The following is a 20486-nucleotide window of genomic DNA, read 5'->3' on the forward strand; positions in this document are numbered from 1 at the left end:
GTGCGGAGTCTGCATGTTCTCCCCATGTCTGCGTGGGTTTCCTCCGGTTTCTTCTGAAAGACGTGATGGTTAGGGTGCAATGACCCAGATAGGCGCCGGAGTGTGGCGACGAGGGGAATTTCATAGTAACTTCATTGCGGTGTTAATGTAAACCTTACTTCTGACTAGTAAATAAACTATTTTTAAAAAAAAACTCCATCTCTTGTCAGGTGGACTGGCCATCGATTGGATCCACGACAAGTTATACTGGACGGACTCCGGGACGTCTCGTATCGAGGTCTCAAATCTTGACGGAACGCAGAGAAAAGTACTTCTCTGGCAAAACCTGGAGAAGCCCCGAGCCATCGCGTTGCATCCAATAGAAGGGTAAGGGCAGACGAAGAGATTGGTTTCTGCGGGGATCTTATTTCAATCACCTGCATTGTTAACTACCATCTGTTTCAGCTTGACGGCTAATCCATCTCAAGTAAAATGACATTTGCCTCCCAATCGCTGCATCCAGCAGCAGATTCCAACCACAGAATCGACTCTCATCTGTAGCAGTTATTTCTGATGATTCAGGGCTTTTTTTTTTCCTGGCATGCCTCAATCCCAGAGGTCATTTTGACATGGTAGATCCTGTCACTGGGAGCTGAATCAAAGGCTATGCATCTTTCACGGTAAATTAAACTCACTCTTTGATTAGTTGTCCGGTGTCTGAAAACCCCAGGTGAGCCCACAAACGGGTCTGAGTGATGGGACGCTGCTTATCTTCATCTAATAACGCACTTGGCTCAGAATGGAGTCCTAACTGTTTTTAATTTTAATTTGTTCTCCTGGCTTGGCAGATTTTTTTTTTAAACTTTTTTTTTGCCATCCCGCTGTTGCTGCTTCAGCTGTTCTTTTTATTGGCTCTTATAGTGTGGGCTTCCTATTTTTAAACAGCTCCCACAGTCCTGACATTGTGGTTCCTTTCTCCGAGGTTGGTTTAGCATGCAGCCTGGCCCACTTGGTGGACATTATTCTGACGCCGTGTTCCTCATTTAATCCCAGTCCAGTCTATTTGACAGATGCGTCACTCCACTCGCACTTTCACAAGCTGGGCAGCAATTGCCCCAGAAATGCCGTTCTCCGCTTTGTGCAACCTCCCACAAAGTCCGACCAAGTTGTCGGAATAATGCACGGACTCACTAGTGCGTGACCATCACGCTGTGTCCCCGAAATAGCAGTCTGCTATCTTTGCTCATTGTCATTTAAAATAAATATGTTGATCCATCTGTTGGGATGACGGAGAGCGATTTCAGAGGAACTTGTGAAGCATTTGTAAACTAATATCGCCCTGCCACTGCCCCCCGGTGTAACTTCAGAGCCCGAACAATAGTTTAAATTTATGAGTATTTTTAATTCCCGAGTTCAGAATCATTGGCACCAGTATGGGCTCTGTCAGCTAAACAGGAGGAACGTAAATAACTTGAACAACTGGAAGCGATCTTCACTTGTACAAAATACAATAATTATTCAGGGTAATTTTGCTGTTAAAATATACACGTGGCTAGACTCTAGGATTTTTTAATTTGTTTCCTTCAAAAGTTTCATAGAATCTCTACAGTGCAGAAGGAGGCCATTTGGCCCATTGAGTCTGCACCAACCCACAATCCCACCCAGGACCTATCCCCATTTACCCTGTCAATCCCCCTGAGCATAAGGAGAAATTTAACGTGACTGATCCACCTAACCCGCACATCTTTGGACTATGAGAGGAAACCAGACCACTCGGAGAAAACCCACACAGACACGGGGAGAACATGCAGACTCCGCACAGATAGTGACCCAAGGCCGGAATTGAAAAGTTTTAAAAGTTTATTTATTAGTCACAAGAAGGCATACATTAACACTGCAGTGAAGTTACTGTGAAAATCCCCTAGTCGCCACACTCCGCCGCCTGTTTGGGGACACTGAGGGAGAATTTAGCCTGGCCAACACAACTAACCTGCAAGTCTTTCAGACTTTGGGAGGAAATCAGAGCACCCGGAGGAAACCCACGCAGACATGGGGAGAACATGCAGACTCTACACAGAGTGATCTGAGGCTGGAATTGAATTCAAGTCCTTGACACCACGAGAACATAAGAACTCGGAGCAGGAGTTGGCCATCTGGCCCCTCGAGCCTGCTCCGCCATTCAATAAGATCATGGCTGATTTTTTTGTGGACTCAGCTCCACTTACCCGCCCGCTACCATAACCCTTAATTCCTTCACTATTCAAAAATGTATCTATCCTTGCCTTAAAAACATTCAGTGAGGTAGCCTCAACTGCTTCACTGGGCAGGGAATTCCACAGATCCACAACCCTTTGTGTGAAGGAGTTCCTCCTTAACTCAGTCCCAAATCTGCTTCCCTTATTTTGAGGCTATGTCCTCTAGTTCTAGTTTCACCCGACAGTGGAAACAACTTCCCTGCTTCTATCTTATCTATCATAATCTTATATGTTTCTATTAGATCTCCCCTCATTCTTCTGAATTCCAATGAGGATAGTCCCAGTCGATTCATCTCTCCTCATAAGCCAACCCTCTCAACCCTGGAATCAACCTAGTGAATCTCCTCTGCACCCCCTCCAGTGCCAGGATATCCTTTCTCAAATAAGGAGACCAAAACTGTACACAGTACTCCAGGTGTGGCCTCACCAGCACCTTATACAGCTGCAACATAACATCGCTGTTCTTAGACTCCATCTAACAATGAAGGACAAAATTCCATTTGCCTTCTTAATTACCTGCTGCACCTGCAAACCAATTCCTTGAGATTCCTGCACAAGGACACCCAGGTCCCTCTGCACAGTAGCATGCTGCAATTTTTTACCATTTAAATAATAGTCCATTTTGCTGTTATTCCAACCAAAATGGATGACCTCACATTTACCAACATTGTACTCCATCTGCCACACCCTCACCCACTCACTTAGACTATCTATATCCCTTTGCAGAATTTCAGCGTCCTCTGCACACTTTGCCACTCATCTTAGTGTCATCTGCAAATTTTGACAAAGTACACTTGGTCCCCAACTCCAAATCATCTATGTAAACAATTGCAATCCCAACACTGATCCCTGAGGCAAACCACTAGTCACTGATCACCAACCAGAAAAATACCCATTTATCCCCACTCTTCGCTTTCTGTTAGTTAATCAATCCTCTATCCATGTAATACATTACCTGTAACGCTGTGCACCTTTATCTTATACAGCAGCCTTTGATGCAGCACCTTGTCAAATGCCTTCTGGAAATCCAGATACACCACATCCACAGGTTCCCCATTGTCCACTGCACATGTAATGTTCTCAAAATATTCCACCAAATTAGTCAAACATGAACCCATACTGCGTCTTACCAATGGGACAATTTATATCCAGATGTCTTGCTATTTCTTCCTTGATGATAGATGGAGTAGCTGTGCCAACCACTGTGCCACCGCACCACCCCTTTAAATGAATTGGATAAGGGCATGAGGAATGTGAGTTGGAGCTGGCCATTTAGTCCTTCAATCCTGCTCCAGCATTCATTAAAATTGTCATTCAGCTCTTAGCTTGAGCACAGTGGTTAGCATTGCTGCTTCACAGCGCCAGGGACTGAGGTTCGATTCCCGGCTCGGGTCACTGTCTGTGTGGAGTCTGCACATTATCCCCGTGTCTGCATGGGTTTCCTCCAGGTGCTCCGGTTTCCTCCCATATTCTGAAAGACGTGCTGATTAGATACATTGACCCAAACAGGCGCTTGATTGTGGTGACTGGGGAAACTTCACAGTAACTTCATTGTAATGTTAATGTAAGCCTTTCTCGTGACTAATAAATAAACTTTAATCCCCATGTTCCCTGTCTCCCTGCGCACCCAGGAATCTGTCGACTTTGGTCTTGGATCAATGATTGAGGAGCTGAAGCTTTTCTTGGGTAAAGAACTCCGAAGATCCAAAACCCTGAGTGAAGACCTTGTTCTTCACCTCAGTTGGAAATGACTGACCCCTGACCCTGCGCCTGTGACCCTGTCACTTTCATTTATTGGGAATGTTCCAGACTATCTTCCTTTTCTTTAGAAACTCAGTCACGGCCGATCCCTTTTGGGAAGAACGGTGACATGGGTAACCACTAAGAACACCACATATCCTGGAGTGCGTTGTGCAAACTCCTTTGCTATTTACAGGTGAACATTATCTTTTATGGTGATATTACAGAGTAAATTCTCTCAAGAAAAATCCATTTCCATTGCTTTTCTAACTTGGGATAAACCATCCCTTTTAAGACTCAATTTTTAAAAAATAATGATCTTTTTATGTATTTAATTAAATTTTCCCAACAGAATTTCACACTCCATTTAACAAGTTGTCTATTCCTATATTAGGCTTCATCACTTCCACATTACAGCTTCAAAGTGAGATAAATCGCTTCTAGAACGTTACACTTGTAAATTGCGACGTGCAGCGAGGGGGAGAGAATCTAAAGTGAAAATATTCTCTGTCAATCAGACTGGGTAACAATGGCGAGTGGAAAGAGACCAGAAACAGTGGGTGGGATTTTCCACCTTCCCTGCAGCGTGTTTTGGGATTGTGGAAGTGGCCATTGGTTGGTGGGTGGGATTATCCAGTCCCGCCGCTGTCACTGGGTTTTCCGTTGTTCATGCCCACATCTGCTGGGGAACCCAGACTGGGTGGGGGATGTGCGGGGTGGTGGTGGTCACCTTCAGCAGAACCAGGCCATCCCACCAGTTGGAACAACCCAAAAGGGGCAGCTTCTTCCCTGCAGCCATTAGACTTTTGAATGGACCTACTTTGCATTAAGTTGATCTTTCTCTACAGCCTATCTATGAAAAAAAAGTTTATTAATTAGTCACAAGGAAGGCTTACATTAACACTGCAATGAAATCGCTGTGAAATTCCCCTAGTCACCACACTCCGCGGTGTCTTTGGATCAGTGTACCCAACAAGCATGTCTTTCAAATTGAGGGAGGAAACCGCAGCACCCGGAGGAAACCCACGCAGATACGGGGAGAATGTGCAAACTCCACACAGACAGTGACCTAAGCTGGGAATTGAACTTGGGCCCCCAGTGCTGTGAAACAGCAGTGTTAACTACTGTAGCACCATGCTCCCCCAATAACTGTATCCTGACTGTAACATTACATTCTGCTCTCTCTCCTTTCCTTCTCTATGACCGGTATGCTTTGTCTGTATAGCACGCAAGAAGCAATAATCACTGTGTACATGTGACAATAATAAATCAAACCAAGTCAATTCAAATAAAGTTTCACCTTCTATGACTTGAAATTTGAGTGCAGAGAGTAATTGTCCATGACTTGCTCCTAAGTGATGATTTCAGTAATGAAATATCAAATGATCTTTTTATAATGTCATCATGAACTTTTATCTCATTACTTTTTTATCTTTTGATTCCTCCTCTGTGCCCCTCCCCCCACCTCCAGACACGTCCCAGTATTGAAACCATTGGTTGAATAATAGAGACTGATGAATAAACAGCTTTGTCCTCTCGGAGAGACTGATTTTAACTTATGAACTAATCTGTTGCTTCATTGTGGTCAATCGCTGGAATAAACCAGAGTGTCGTATGTTGTGTACCGGCCCCACTCTCGCTGGGTGCATTCAGGTTCAAATCAGCACTTAACCAATTGCTTCAAAGCTCAATGATTATTCATTTGCCACCTCTGTTATTTTGTTTTTTTCAATTTAATTATTGCAAAATCATGCTGGAATCATAGAGGGCAGAAGGAGGCCATTCAGCCCATCAAGTCTGCACTGACCACAGCTCCATCCAGGCCCTATTCCCGTGTATTTACCCTGCTAATCATCCTGATGCTAAGGGGCAATTTAGCATGGTCAATCAGCTATCCTACATATCATAGAAAAACCCTACAGAGCAGGAGGTCATTCGGCCCATCAAGTCTGTACCGACAACAATTCCACCCAGGCTCTATTCTCGTCACCCCACATATTTATCCCGCTAATCTCTCTAACCTACGCATCTGGGACTAAGGGGAAATTTAACATGGTCAATGCACCTAACCTGCAATCTTTGGAGTGTGGGAGGAAGCCAGAGCACCCAGAGGAAACCCGCGCAGACACAGGGAGAACGTGCAAACTCCACACAGACAGTGACCCAAGGCGGGAATCGAACCCCGGTCGCTGGTGCTGTGAGGCAGCAGTGCTAACCACTGTGCCACCGTGCCGCTCGATCTGCTCCTGAGTAAAAATTGCTTTCACCTGGCCTCAAACGACACATTCTCCAATGCGCTCAACCGGGTCAATCTGATGCATTTTACAGGACGATCTACTGGACGGACTGGGGTAACACTCCTCGGATAGAATATGCAGCCATGGATGGGTCTAACCGCAAAATCATCGCCGACACCCATCTCTTTTGGCCGAATGGCCTCACCATTGACTACGCGGGCCAGAGAATGTACTGGGTAGATGCCAAGCATCATGTGATCGAGCGTGCTGACCTTGATGGTCAGAACAGGAAGGCGGTGATCAGTCAAGGTATGCATATTAATGATTTATTGTGGAGCAGGAAACTGCGTCGATGATGGCGGCTGCTGTATTTAAACATAACAGTTCATTATGTTTTCCTCTCACGTATAAAGTTACAGGGCAATTATTTTATTGAACTGCTATTTTTTAATGTTAAGCTCCAAGGAAAATATATTTTGCAACGGTGCAGCTGTGATGCAGAATCTCTGGTGTCCCACTATTTTGAAGAGTGCACTTATAGCCCTGGAGCTGGTGAGGTCACCCCTGGAGTATGGTGTGCAGTTTTGGAGTCCTTACCCGAGGAAGGGTGTCCTTGCTATAGAGGGAGCACAGCGAAGGTTTACCAGGCTGGTTCCTGGGATGGCAGGTCTGTCACACGAGGAGAGACTAAGTCGGTTAGGATTATATTCACTGGAGTTTAAAAGAGTGAGAGGGGATCTCATCGAAATTTATAAAATTCTAACAGGGTTAGACAGGGTAGATTCTGAAAGAATGTTCCTGATGGTGGGGGAGTCCAGAACTAGGGGGTCATAGTTTGAGGATAAGGGGTAAACCTTCTGAGGTGAGGAGAAATTTCTCCACCCAGAGGGTGGTGAATGTGTGGAATTCACTCCAACAGAAAGGAGTTGAGGCCAAAACATTGTGTGATTTCAAGAAGAAATTAGATATAACTCTTGGGGTTAAAGGGATCAAGTGATATGGGGGGGAAGGGGGGATCAGGATATTGAATTTGATGATGAGCCGTGATCAGAATGAATGACGGACCAGGCTGGACGGGCCGAGTGGCCTCCCCTTGCTTCAAGTTTCAGTGTTTCTGTGAAAATAAAGGTTGACTTGAAAAATCAGCACAGTTTTCAGGTACAATAACAAACTAGTGAAGAATGCAGTTAAACATCCCATAGGTATAAAAGTTTGTCACGTGCTTTATTTTTGGGGAGGTTTGGCACGTGGGATATACCAGGAAAAATGATGCAGAATAAACGACAGTGCTGCGGCTGGCACTTTGATGTGTGGCTAACGAGGGGGCGAAGGGGAAACAGCAAAAGGTGGAAGCCCACCTCAGCAAGTGATAAAACCTTAGGAAAGTTACAGCACAGAAGGAGGCCATTCAGCCCATCTTGTCCATGCCAGCCTGAGAACACCCAGGTGCCCTTTCTAATCCCACCTTCCTGCACCCGGTCCATAGCCCTGTCACTTACAGCACTGATCCAGATACTTTTTAAAAGAGTTTAGGGTTTCTGGCTTCACCACAAACCCAGGCAGTGAAGTCCAGATGCCCAGCACCCTCTGCGTAATAAAGTTCTTCCTCATCTCCCCTCCGCACCACCTCACTTGAATCTATGTCCCCTGGTTCTAGAATTCTCCACCAAGGGAAACTATTTTATCCTGTCCGCTCTATCTCTTCCCTTCATAATTTTGTACACCTGTTTCGAATCTTTGTTCCAAGGAAAGTAGCCCCAGTCTATTGAATCTCTCCTCGTAGCTACACTTTTCCAGGCCTGGCAACATTCTTGTAAACCTCCTCTGCTCTCTGTCCAGAGCAGTTATGTTCTTCCTGTAATGTGAACTGCATGCACTATTCCAGAAGGATCAGCTCTCGTAACAGATCAGGAAGCTCTCTCTGCCTATCACTTATTTTGAGGTTCTGAGCCAGATTTCCCAATCCTGTAATTTTCTGTGCTTCCAAGTATATTTGAGGTAGTTATTGGCCTGATTACAGCGTTTTTTTAATAGCCACAGTGTTAAGCCTTAGAGGAGAGCATTCCTTTAAGCAGTTCATGGAGCCAGGAATGTCCTTCCTGCCTGTTTCTGTAGTTGTATCATATTCATGTCCGCTCATGGGAAACTCTTCCAGACGCTGGTGAGATCTACACCACCTCTTTCTTTTCAGTGAAGCTGACTTTTAACCCGCCCTCAGCAGCAGCACCAGCCTCCTCTCTGGTGCCTGTGGCTCTTCCTGCTTTTCTGAGGTTGTTGCCCCGCAGTTTACCCACAGCCTGTGAACAAGTCACTGGCGACTGAGTTACATTTTGTCCCGACGATGGAATGGGTTGTTTTGGGAATGGATTTTAAGTTATTTGCAGGTGGTTTTGCTGCTGAAGACCGTGCCAATGGTCACAGTGGTGGTGAAGCGTAGAACACCAGCTGGCGCAGTGGGAGATGGATGTTCGATGGATGCATTTCCTCCTGCTGTCACGGACGATCGATGTGTGTGAGAGACTCACTTGGAGTTGACGCGTTCCCAGGCAGACTGTGCAGCCTCTCTCACCACCAAGCTGCTTTTACAACACTTCTCCCAGGTTTACGCTGAGGTTACCTGGTCAGAACCACAACAACAAAGGTGGTTAATTATTAGTTGACAGCTTGATGAGTTAACCCTTTGAGCATTTGAACTGCTTCTGTGGCTTGTTAGACTGGGATGGTTTCCACACTCTTTGGATTTTTTTTTTATTCACTCGTGTTACATGGGCCAGCATTTATTGCCCATCCTTAATTGCCCTTGAGAAGCTGGTGAGCCGCCATCTTGAAGTAGTAAAGGCCCAATTCCCCCCCCAAAAAAATCCTAAGGACTGAATCGGCAAGGAAAATGATATAATTAACGATTGTTCTTTCAGTGGGAGTTCAGACCCGTATCTCCCCCACTCTGTGCAATGCAGAGGTCACGATCGTGAATATCACTAAAAGCTCGGGGAGGCGGGGCCTATTCACGGACAGTTCCGGAGCTCTGCGCGTGCGCAGTGGCCCCGATCCGTCAGATTGCAGTTTGCTGGCCAGCAGTTGGGATCCCTACAGTGCTGACATCCCCCTCCCCACCTCCCCGCCCCTCCCCCCCACAGGAGGCAGTCACTCCCTGGAAACACGTTCACCTCATGAGAACAATCCAATGGCCGTTATTTTCTGATGGTCTTCCCAAGTTTGATTGGCTGGTCTCGCCATATTCCAGAAATAAGGAATAAAATTCATGTTGACATTGGTCACGGGGAGATTTGGCAGCCCTTTTGGCAAAAACCAGGCACACAGGCAGGACAGGAGAACATGCAAACAACAGTGACCCAAGGCTGGAATCGAACCGAGGTCCCTAGCGCCAGCAGTGCTAACAACTATGCCACCATGCCACCTTCCCTGAGGGAAAGAAATCTGCTGTCCTTATCTGGTCTGGCCTACAGGTGATGACTCCAGACCCACAGCAATGTGGTTGACTCTTAATTGCCCTCTGCAATGGCTTAGCGAACCACTCGGTTGTGTTAAACTGCCGGAGAAAAGATGGACCAGATGGATCTCAGCAGTTCCACCTTCAAAGATTGATAGGTTCTTGATTAATAAGGGGATCAGGGGTTATGGGGGAAAGGCAGGAGAATGGGGATGAGAAAAAAATACCATCCATGATTGAATGGCGGAGCAGACTCGATGGGCTGAGTGGCCTAATTCTGCTCTTATGGCCTCTCAAGGGCATTTAGAGATGGGCAACAAATGTCACCCACAAGCAATACACTTCCCAAACGGTAAATTGAGGTTATAGTCACAGTGGTTTGTTGACTATTGGTGATACAATCGCAATCTTCCTCAGAGAAAGAGTTAATGGTTTTACTGCAAGGATTCCCGTTCCAGCTGCAGCTTATGTGGGATGATTTATGCTCTGAAACTTGCATATATATTTGAATTACAGAATACAAATGTCAGATGATTATGAAATATTTTGTAACTTATCTATTACAGGTCAGGAAATTTAAAACCTCGTTATTATTACCTCCTCCATCTTATCTGAATTGAAACTTTCTCTCCCATTCTGGTCATCGTATGATTCAAAGAGATATTATCCTAATGATGTAACACTTACATTCTGTGTGACATGAAGATTGCTTCAGGGAAGGTTACCGCAAGATACCTTTTAAGGGAATCTGCAGTTTGTCTAGCGAGCCCCAGACAAATGATGGTTGAATGAAGGTGATGTAATTGTATAAGTCTATTCATTGGATGCCTGCAGTGCAGAAGAGGCCATTCAGCCCATCCATTCTGCAGCAGCTCTTTGACAGGGTGTCCAACACAGGCCCTCTCCCCCACTCTATCCCCCTAACTCCACACATTTCCCATGGCTGATCCTCCTAACCTACACCTTGGGACACGACGAGACAATTTGGCCACACGGCGGTTTTCTTGCCTCAGCCAGCACTCTGCACACAGACTGGAAAATTACCCTGATATTCAATCTCGTGGCCTTCCCCCCTACCTGGATGTAGTGTCTCCATCGTACTGTTATGGAAAGAGGCAGGAGTTGGGGCTGCTGCCTCTGGAAACAGGCCTGAGGCAGAAATGGATGGGGTTAGATGCTGAGGTGGGCAGCTTTGGAGGCATCCTCTGTTCACTAGTACCTCAGCCCAGTTATGTAACGATTAGAAACCCAAGACCTCTCCCTCTGTGCCCCCTGATGGAAGGAATTTGGATTTTCCCATGCCCCCTCATACCCCCCAATCATCCTTCTTGAGCCTCCCACCCCAGGTGTCCTCCTTGCCACCCTCCTCCCCCCCATGTATCTGCCATACCAACTCACCCACTTTGGATCGATCTCATGAACTTTCTGATAACATTGAGAAGCTCATGAAACTGTCAAAATAAACAAACATCTATTCAAAAGCCACTTCAAAGAAACTTCAAAGAATCCTTGCAGAAGCTTGCAAAACTGTCAATCAAAGAAAGCTCACAAACCAAGGAAGTTTGACAGCTGTGTAAACAACCCATAGGGAGTGGTATTCATTAGTGGTGTTTTGGGCTCAGCCAAGCATTCGTAAATGCATTCCGTCTCACTGCATATAAACTAAAACTCCAGAGTTAAATGCACTAAAACATGTGATGCAGGCTGAACAGGTGACCATCTGGCTCAACAGGTGGCTGACGCCTTTGGTTGACAAGTCAGCCATCTGTCCAACCGTTGAAGGAGTCCAACAGATGGCCACATTTGTTCCCAAGTCTATAACAGGTTTTCCCTTCGGTTCATGACTCGTTCAAACCGCCGTGAACCAAGTCTAATAATGAAATGGGCCTGGGTTCATGGAAATAATGGGGGCTTTAAAATGTCAACCCCCTTAAATGAGTGTCAAGGACAGGATTGTTATACACAGGCTTGCTACCCACATCCTTATTCCAGCAGTGTAAAAATCCCACATGACAGGAATGGGGGTGGAAATCTCTTAATCATATCCTACCCACCATTTTTAAATGCCCCCCACTCTTGTTTTTATTCATTCCTGGGACGTGGGCACCACTGGCTGGCCAGCATTTATTGCCCATCCCTAGTTGCCCTTGGAGAACAGTGGAGAGACAACCACATTGTTGTGGCTCTGGACTCTCATGTAGTCATGATGTGGCGATGCCAGCGTTGGACTGGGGTAAACACAGTAAGAAGTCTCACAACAACCAGGTTAAAGTCCAACAGGTTTGTTTGGCAGCAAAAGCCACGAGCTTTCAGAGCATGGCTCCTTTGTCAGGTTAAGTTGGAGGTCTGTTGACTAACAGGGCATATAAAGACACAAAATCAATTTACAAAATAATGGTTGGAATGCCAGTCTTTACAGGTAATCAAGTCTTAAAGGTACAGACATTGAAATTGAGTTTGTGTCTTTACATGCTGTTTGTGAACAGAATTCCCACTTATCTGATGAAGGAGCTGTGCTCCGAAAGCTAGTAGCTTTTGCTATCAAATAAACCTGTTGGACTTTAACCTGGTGTTGTGAGACTTCTTACTGTGCCCACCCCAGTCCAATACCGACACCTCCTCATTATATTTATATACCCAACCACCCTGGGAGTTTAATTGTACGCATCCAGAACTTGTCATAGTTTGAGGATAAGGGGTAAACCTTGTATGACTGCAGTGAGGAGACATTTCTTCACCCAGAAAGTGATGAATGTGTGGAATTCGCTACCATGGAAAGTAGTTGAGGCCGAAACATTGTGTGATTTTGAGAAGAAATTAGATTTGGCTCTAGGGGCTAAAGGGGTTGAGGGATATGGGGGAAGGGGGGATCAGGATAATGAATTCGATGATCAGCCATGGTCAGAGGGAATGGAGGAGCAGGCTGGAAGGGCTGAATGGCCTACACCTGCTTCTAGTTTCTAAGTTATACGTTTCTATTTGTGGACAGTGGTGATGGACCCAGCATTCTATCAGGGTTTAAGCAGACTGTCTCTCAGGAGCATGGACACTGGAGTTTCAGAAGATCGAAACTTGAATCCAATGTTCTACATCAGTCCAAAAACCCATCTTCAAATTCCTTTTGACCTAGAGAATAACGAGCGGCTTCTTGAAGCCACGCTCAGTCTGACATTCTCAGGGCGGGGGGGAGATCTTTATTTTTAGTGTATTTGAGCCATTATGTGAGGTGCTTTCAAATGTAAAGCAGTGGAAATCAGACCCCATTGTAACCTCAAGCCAAGCACAGATAAATGGATCGTTTTACAACATCTCTTTCTTCGAAAGTTGCTGTAGATCCTGAGGCTCTCTGTGTTAACAGGTTAATAGGAACTCGCGGTGTTTGTCTCTACTCTTTGTAGCGCTTACTTGGATGTTTTCCAGATTGTGTTTGATGTGAAAATATCCAAGATGGTCAGTGAAGTGAAGGGCCCTGACTACACTCATTTATCTCCCGTCCTTTGTTTGAGAAGCTATGCACTTGCACTAGTTGTTATCTGCCATCTAGCTATTTTTAAAAAAAAGCCCAAAAAACCAGCACGGAAAAGCTACAGAGACAATAGCCAACTAAATACAATCTTCGAAGAAAGAATACATTTCCCGAAACGATGCTGGCAGCTAGACTTTCTTGGGTGCCATCGTATGAAGGCGTAGTTCTCATCTAAACTTACATTCTGTCAAATAAACTGTGAGACAGGATAGAGGTAAGATTGATTTCTTAGGCAAACGCAGTGATGCACTCTGGGTTCATGGCTAGTGTTTCAGTTCTGTTGTGGTTGACCTATAACCTCCCATGAGAAATGAAGACAGCTGTTGTTGTATTTTGAGAAACGTGAACTATATTTTGCCTGCAATTCTGTCCACGTTTTTACAGAATCCAGACTAATTAACAGACTTATCTGTTTTGTGCACTGATCTACAAATATACTGTGCAGTTATCAGATGGACAATTTGCATTTATCTTGCACCTTTAACAGAACAAAATGTCCCAAGGCACTTCAGGAAGCAGCAATTGACACCAGACTCTGTAATGTGAGGACATTGGCCTCAAACTCAGATGAGGAAGTGGGATGGGATTTTCTACCACCCCCCCCCCCCCCCAACAAGGAAATTGGCCAGCAGTGAGATCTTCCGACCCTGCCGCTGTCAACGGATTTTCTTTCTGTTCACATCCTCCACCGCCAGGCTCGTCCCATCCAAAACCAGCCTCCCATCCATTGACTCTGTCTGCACTGCCCGTTGCCTCGGCAAAGCAGCCAGCATAATTAAGGACCCCACACACTTTCGACATTCTTCTTCCACCTTCTTCCATTGGAAAAAGATACAAGTCACATACCAACCGACTCAAGAACATTTCCTTCCCTGCTGCCATCAGACTCTTGAACTGGCCAATCTCGTTGATCTTTCTCTACACCCTAGCTATGACTAACGCTACATTGTCTCCCCTTTCCTTCTCTATGATCAGTATGTTTTGTCTGTACAGTGTGCAGCAATCCTTTTCACTGTATATTAATACATGTAACAATAATAAATCAGATCAAAATCAAACCAGGAAAACTTCCCAGTGCCACAACGGAGCTGGCAAGAGTGAGGGTGCTGTCACAGGCGGGCATCCTGCATCCTTATCCTGTGCCGGTTAAATTTTTCAGAAACTGGAATGGGGGAGGTATCAGAGAATGGGGCGCAGCCGCCATTTTTAAAGGTTCCCAACTTATCAAAAGCCTGGGACCACAGCTGCCCTGTCAGGTGGTACCGGATACGGTGAGGTAGGTCACCGTGGTAAGGACCTGGCCAGTAATCGATCATATTGACTTTGTGGTTTCAGGCCTCCCTCATCCCTTCGCTATCACGGTGTTTGAAGACAGCCTCTACTGGACGGACTGGCACACCAAAAGCATTAATAGCGCCAACAAGTTTACTGGGAAGAACCAGGAGATCATCCGAAATAAGCTGCACTTCCCGATGGACATCCATACACTTCACCCACAGAGGCAGCCAGCAGGTAAGACGAACATGAAACATACACCTGAGAAACTCAGAGACTTTAATCCTTATTGCTGCAACTTAAAGACAAACTGAAGCATAGATACTTTGTTGAAAACACGATGGGGCCAATTAACTCCCTTATCTCCTCAATTTCAGTTTAAATAAGAAAAGTTATTTATCTTTTCTTTAGATTGGAGGGGTTGTTTCTAATTGGTAACACTATTTTTTAGTATTTTTCAAACACCCCTGGAACAAAGGCCAGGAGATAATAACAGGTGGCATTGTGGTACAGTGGTTAGCACTGCTGCCTCACAGCTCGAGGGACCTGGGTTCGATTCCTGGCTTGGGTCATTGTCTGTGCAGAGTTTGTACATTCTCCCCATGTCTGCGTGGGTTTCCCCTGGGTGCTCCGATTTCCTCCCACAGTCTGAAAGATGTGCTGGTTAGGTGCATTGGCCGTGCTAAATTCTCCCTCAGTGTACCCAAACAGGCACTAGAGGATTTTCATGGTAACTTCATTGCAGTGTTAATGTAAGCCTACTTATGACACTAATAAATAAACTTAAATTTACGATGGCTATGTTCATGTTTTTCCAGATTGGTTTGATTTTTTTTTTGGAATCGTTTATGGGAAATTATATTAAACAGAACCAGAATCTATGATCCATATTACAAGTTAAGGGTATTGGTTGTTGGGTTTATTTTTTAACAACATTAGACAGTAGATTGGAATTTTCATTCAAGTGCTTTGCTTTTTATAATTTTAGAGAACAAAACGAACGTTGGAATTTGGAGGTTTGCTGCGGGTACATTCCATCCATTTGGTTTTATTTTTGTTGAATAATGGTTTGTTTCACTTGGGGTTTTATCAAAATCTTTTATTTTGAAGATCGAGACTTTTCCCAGCAGCCCTGTTGTAAATTACATTTTCCAAAGCAAATTTTAATTTGAACTCTGAAAGACCTGATAAACGTACACCAGTTAGAATTGTAGAACCCCTACAGTGTAGAGGGAGGCCATTCAGCCCTTCCAGTCTGCACCTGACAACAATCCCACTCTGGCCCTATCCCTACATATTTACCCTGGCTAGTCCCCCTGGCACTAAGGGGCAATTTAGCCTGGCCAATCCACCTAACCCGCACATCTTTGGGTTAAGTAGATTTCCCAATGTTTTCACATAATTGTTATGGTGCAGAAGGGGGCCATTCGGACCATTATGTCGGTACCAGCTCTCCAAAATGACAGAGTGCCATTCCATTGCCCTTTCCCCATACCCCTGCACATTGTTCCTCTTCAGATAATCTGAGTGCCTCGTTTGAACCTTCCTTCACCACACATCCAGGCAGAACATTTCAGACCCCAGCCACTCGCTGTGTTTTATACATGTTTATTTATTACCCAGAACAACACAGTCTGGGTCAGTTTCGAACATTCTGCTGTATATTTGTCTCAGAGACAGGAGCAGTGTTTAGGGTAATTAATTAGTCAGGGTGAGAGACCGTCACTGGACCTCACTGCAGAATGAACAGACAATTCTACGACAGTTTGCATTTCCCCAGTCAGATGGCCAGGTTCCAAGCTTAGTGCTTCATGTCTCAATAATCAAGGTTTGTGTGCGTGTGAGTCTGCCTTTATCACAAGCGGTGAGACAACTAATACAGATTGAGGGGAATAGCCAACACCACCGCTTTGAGTGGTGGGAGGTAGCCAGGGCTTTTATAATTGGGCTGCCAATGGCACAATGGTTTTAGCGTTGCTACCTCACAGCTCCAGGGACTTGGGTTCAGTTCTGGCCTTGGATGTGGAATTTACACATTCTCCTCGTGTCTGTGTGGGTTTCCTCTGGGTGCTGCGGTTTCCTCCCACAGTCTAAACATGTGTAGGTTAGGTTGATTGGCCATGCTAAATTGCCCCTTAGTGTCAGTGGGACTAGCAGGTCAAATAAATGAGAATAGGGCTTGGGTGGGATTGTGGTCAGTGCAGAATCAATGGGCCAAATGGCCTCCTTTGGCACTGTAGGGATTCTATGTTGCCATAGCATTGCCCAGGGTTGGCGGTTGGCTCAGTTCTCTGGACAGTTGGGGGTGAATCAGATTGGTGCCAACAGCACGGGTTTCGATCCATATTCCAGCTGCGGTGGGTTCAGGACCTGCCCCCTCGCCTCGCCCTGCACAGGAGGTGCTAACACTTGGCTTTGCAGTTGCAGTTGAGTAGAGAACTGAAGCAGCAGAAGAAACCATTATGGAAACACCGGTGTATGTGGACGATATTTATATTGTGTGTTGTGCTTTCTGCTATTTGAGCAGGGAGAAATCACTGTGGAACTAACAATGGTGGATGCAGCCATCTTTGTCTGCCCAGTGGCGTCAACTACACGTGTGCTTGTCCAACTGGCTTCAAGAAAATAGATGCCTACAGCTGCGCTGGAAGTAAGTAACACTTGGCAGCATTGTGCTTATATATTTGACGCTGTCCATTAGATTTTAAGACTCCTATTCAGTTCTTAATCTGTATTGGAGAGCTATGAATGGCTCATAATGACAAGAAATATAAAATGGTCCAACCTATATTAGAACATGGAGCACTTTAAGCAGTTTTGGGTTCCACTGCGTGTGAAAGATTTGAGGCAACAGAGGGCACAGCACAGATTCATTAGGATACTGTGTGGAAACATGGAGCTGATGTAAGTCCTCGGAGGAGCAAGTCCCTTTGCCAAAATCCCTTTATTTATAAGTCTGACAACAGCATACAGAGAGCTTTCAGTTGGCAGTCTGCACTAGGAGTGCCAGAGGAACTGACACGCCCGGTTAAATACAAATCAAAAGGCTCCCTGATTGGTTCATCAATTTGGCCCTTAATCAGGGAGTTCATATTCTAACAGGCCCCCACCCCAGTTGCCTGATTAAACTCGTTACGACCGGAATCTCCAACCTTGGCCGCAGCTGAGATTCTCCAGTCCCGCTGCAGTGAATGGAGATTTGGCTAAGACCGCTTCCCCATGAATAGCCGGAGAATTCCAGCCACTAGATTTGGGTCTGTTCCATTAAAACAGAGGGTTGGGATTTTCTAGAGGTGTTTAAACCAGGAGAGTGTTAATAGAACTGGACTGAAATAGAAGTGGTCAAGGCATATAGAACAAGAGGACAATAGACTATAACATAGAGCATTGAGATTTACAGAGCAAAGAGAAACTTATTCTGGGCACAGAGTTAGTTATAAGCTTGCTGAATGTACCACTTGAGTCTTAAGCAAGCAGAGACAATCAGCTTTTAAGAATAGCCAGATAGGTGGGTGAAGGAAAGATAAGGTTAGGATTAGGGACAATTCTCCCACACACACAAAATACTCCTTAGCAAAATAAGGCTACTTTATGGCGCCTCTCTTCAAATCAATAGATCAGTCTTGGTTTTTGTGAGAGCGCTGATGAGAGAAGGTGCTTGATCCTGGAGACGGCTACATGACACCTCCAATATTGCATCAAAAGCCAGATGAGGCAGGTAGATGATTAGCTTTGCATGTTTAGACCTTAGAACTTGGTAACATTTGATTCATTCAAATCTACTTGAGCAATGTGTTGCCATCCTGGCTCTGTCTTCCCGCATGTCGGGCTTAATGTTGTAAAATTTGGATTTTAATGAGTTTTTCTAGCTTTTCATTGCCCATTGCTCTCCCTGGACAGAAGCTCTTGGTAAATGTAATAGTCACCAGCTACTTCGACACGTGTTGAAGACATTGGGGTGAATCTTACCGTCCTGCCCACCCTGGGAATCGGAGCAGGCGAGGGGAGGACTATGGAAAGGTCTACTGACCCCGGGTGGGATTTTCCAGTTTCGGGACGAGCGAGGCCGGAAAATCCCGCCCATGATGTCGAGTCCTGGTCACAGCGGCAGCTCCGTTGTGTAGGGTGACCTCCTGAATTTTATAAAAGGGACGGTTGACACAAACGTAGTGGATTGGAAGAACGACTCCACCTTTCTGTCTGCCACTCCTCCAACCAAGCATCTAAATTAGGTGCTCTGCTATCTAGTAATGGGCCCATGAGTTCCTGAGTGTACAGTTAGCCAGCTGCTTACACATTCAACAATATTACCTACTCATTTTGGCACTTGTAGACTTCTAATTTTAAATGGGAACATATTTAAGGAACCTGTGAGGGGAATATGTTGTTGATTGTCACACCAACTGGTTTTTGCATTTGGGAAGACGTACTCCAATAGGTAGTTTTTTTAAGACGGTAATTGCTCTATCATTAGGAGATATAATTATTTAACAGCCTGCACATAAAGACCAAGGAAGAAGAATAGATTTGTTAAATGGACAGTCCAGTTTAGTGCACATTTTTAGGTAGGACCAAAATAACACCTAGGATGTGGTGTGTTACAGTCCATCCAGGAGTCTGTGTTGCTGTGGCGACGTACACTGTTACATGCATGTTGTAGTCTGGAGCTATGCTTGGTGATGGAGGAAGCTCCAGCAGGCTTTCCAAGATCTGGTTGATCAGGAATCTCTCCCGTTCTCACTGCCAGACGTAGGTGTGTTTTGGAAGGATTTGCAGGTTGGTGCTTCCTTCAATCAAGTCCTGGGTTGGGACTTGAAACCAGGAGGTTCTGGTTCAGAGGCAGAGATGTTACTCCCAGGAGACCATGTAAATGAGGTGTTTCACTGTAATACACTGACTGCTGCACGTCAAATAAAACTATGGAATAAACTCCAGACAATACGAGATGTTCCACAACAGAGAATGGCGCGGTGGCACAGTGGTTAGCACTGCTGCCCCACAGCACCAGAGACCCGGGTTCGACCCTGGCCTGGGTCACTGTCTGTGTGGAGTTTGCACATTCTCCCTGTGTCTGCGTGGGTTTCCTCTGGGAGCTCCGGTTTCCTCCCACAGTCAAAAGATATCCTGGTTAGGTTGATTGGCCACACTCAGTTGCCCCTTATGCCAGGGGGTTAGTATGGTAAATATGTAGAGTTACAGGGTGGCCTAGGTGGGAGTGTGGTCAGTACAGACTCGATGGGCTGAATGGCCTCCTTCTGTCCTGTAGGGATTCCATGAGACACACCCCGAGATAGTAGGTGTGTGAATAGGGTGGGGGCGGGGAGAGGGGGAGAGAGGGGAGATGTGTGAATAAAGTGGGGGGGATTGAGGGGAGAGGGGAGACAGTAGATGTGAATAGAGTGGGGGGAGAGGGAAAGAGGAGGTGTGTGAATAGAGTGGGGGGAGAGGGAGAGAGGAGGTGAGTGAATAGAGTGGGGGGAGAGGGAAAGAGGAGGTGTGTGAATAGAGTGGGGGGAGAGAGGAGGTGTGTGAATAGAGTGGGGGGAGAGGGAGAGAGGAGGTGAGTGAATAGAGTGGGGGGAGAGAGGAGGTGTGTGAATAGAGTGGGGGGAGAGAGGAGGTGTGTGAATAGAGTGGGGGGAGGGAGGAGGTGTGTGAATAGAGTGGGGGAAGAGAGGAGGTGTGTGAATAGAGTGGGGGGAGAGGGAGAGAGGAGGTGTGTGAATAGAGTGGGGGGAGAGGGAGAGAGGAGGTGTGTGAATAGAGTGGGGGGAGAGGGAGAGAGGAGGTGTGTGAATAGAGTGGGGGGAGAGAGGAGGTGTGTGAATAGAGTGGGGGGAGAGAAGAGGTGTGTGAATAGAGTGGGGGGAGAGGGAGAGAGGAGGTGTGTGAATAGAGTGGGGGGAGAGGGAGAGAGGAGGTGTGTGAATAGAGTGGGGGGAGAGGGAGAGAGGAGGTGTGTGAATAGAGTGGGGGGGGGGGGATGGGGGGTTATCCATTGCATCTGACCCAACCATTGCTCC

General features: G+C 45.9%; 1 protein-coding gene across 3 annotated transcripts in view; it reads left to right on the top strand.

The window, feature by feature from the left end:
* lrp4 (low density lipoprotein receptor-related protein 4) overlaps positions 1-20486 on the top strand; it is a 397853-nt gene that overhangs the window by 307845 nt on the left and 69522 nt on the right. For 2 of the 3 annotated variants that reach the window (XM_080189863.1, XM_080189865.1), the window contains exons 13-16: positions 210-366; positions 6303-6520; positions 14524-14700; positions 16988-17113. In XM_080189863.1, coding sequence (XP_080045989.1) covers positions 210-366; positions 6303-6520; positions 14524-14700; positions 16988-17113 — 678 coding nt within the window. The remainder of the gene's footprint in view (positions 1-209; positions 367-6302; positions 6521-14523; positions 14701-16987; positions 17114-20486) is intronic. The other variant, XM_080189864.1, reaches the window with a different exon arrangement.

This window comes from Carcharhinus amblyrhynchos, chromosome 6, assembly GCF_965287045.1.
Source record: "Carcharhinus amblyrhynchos chromosome 6, sCarAmb.v2.hapA, whole genome shotgun sequence".
Classification (NCBI taxonomy): domain Eukaryota; kingdom Metazoa; phylum Chordata; class Chondrichthyes; order Carcharhiniformes; family Carcharhinidae; genus Carcharhinus; species Carcharhinus amblyrhynchos.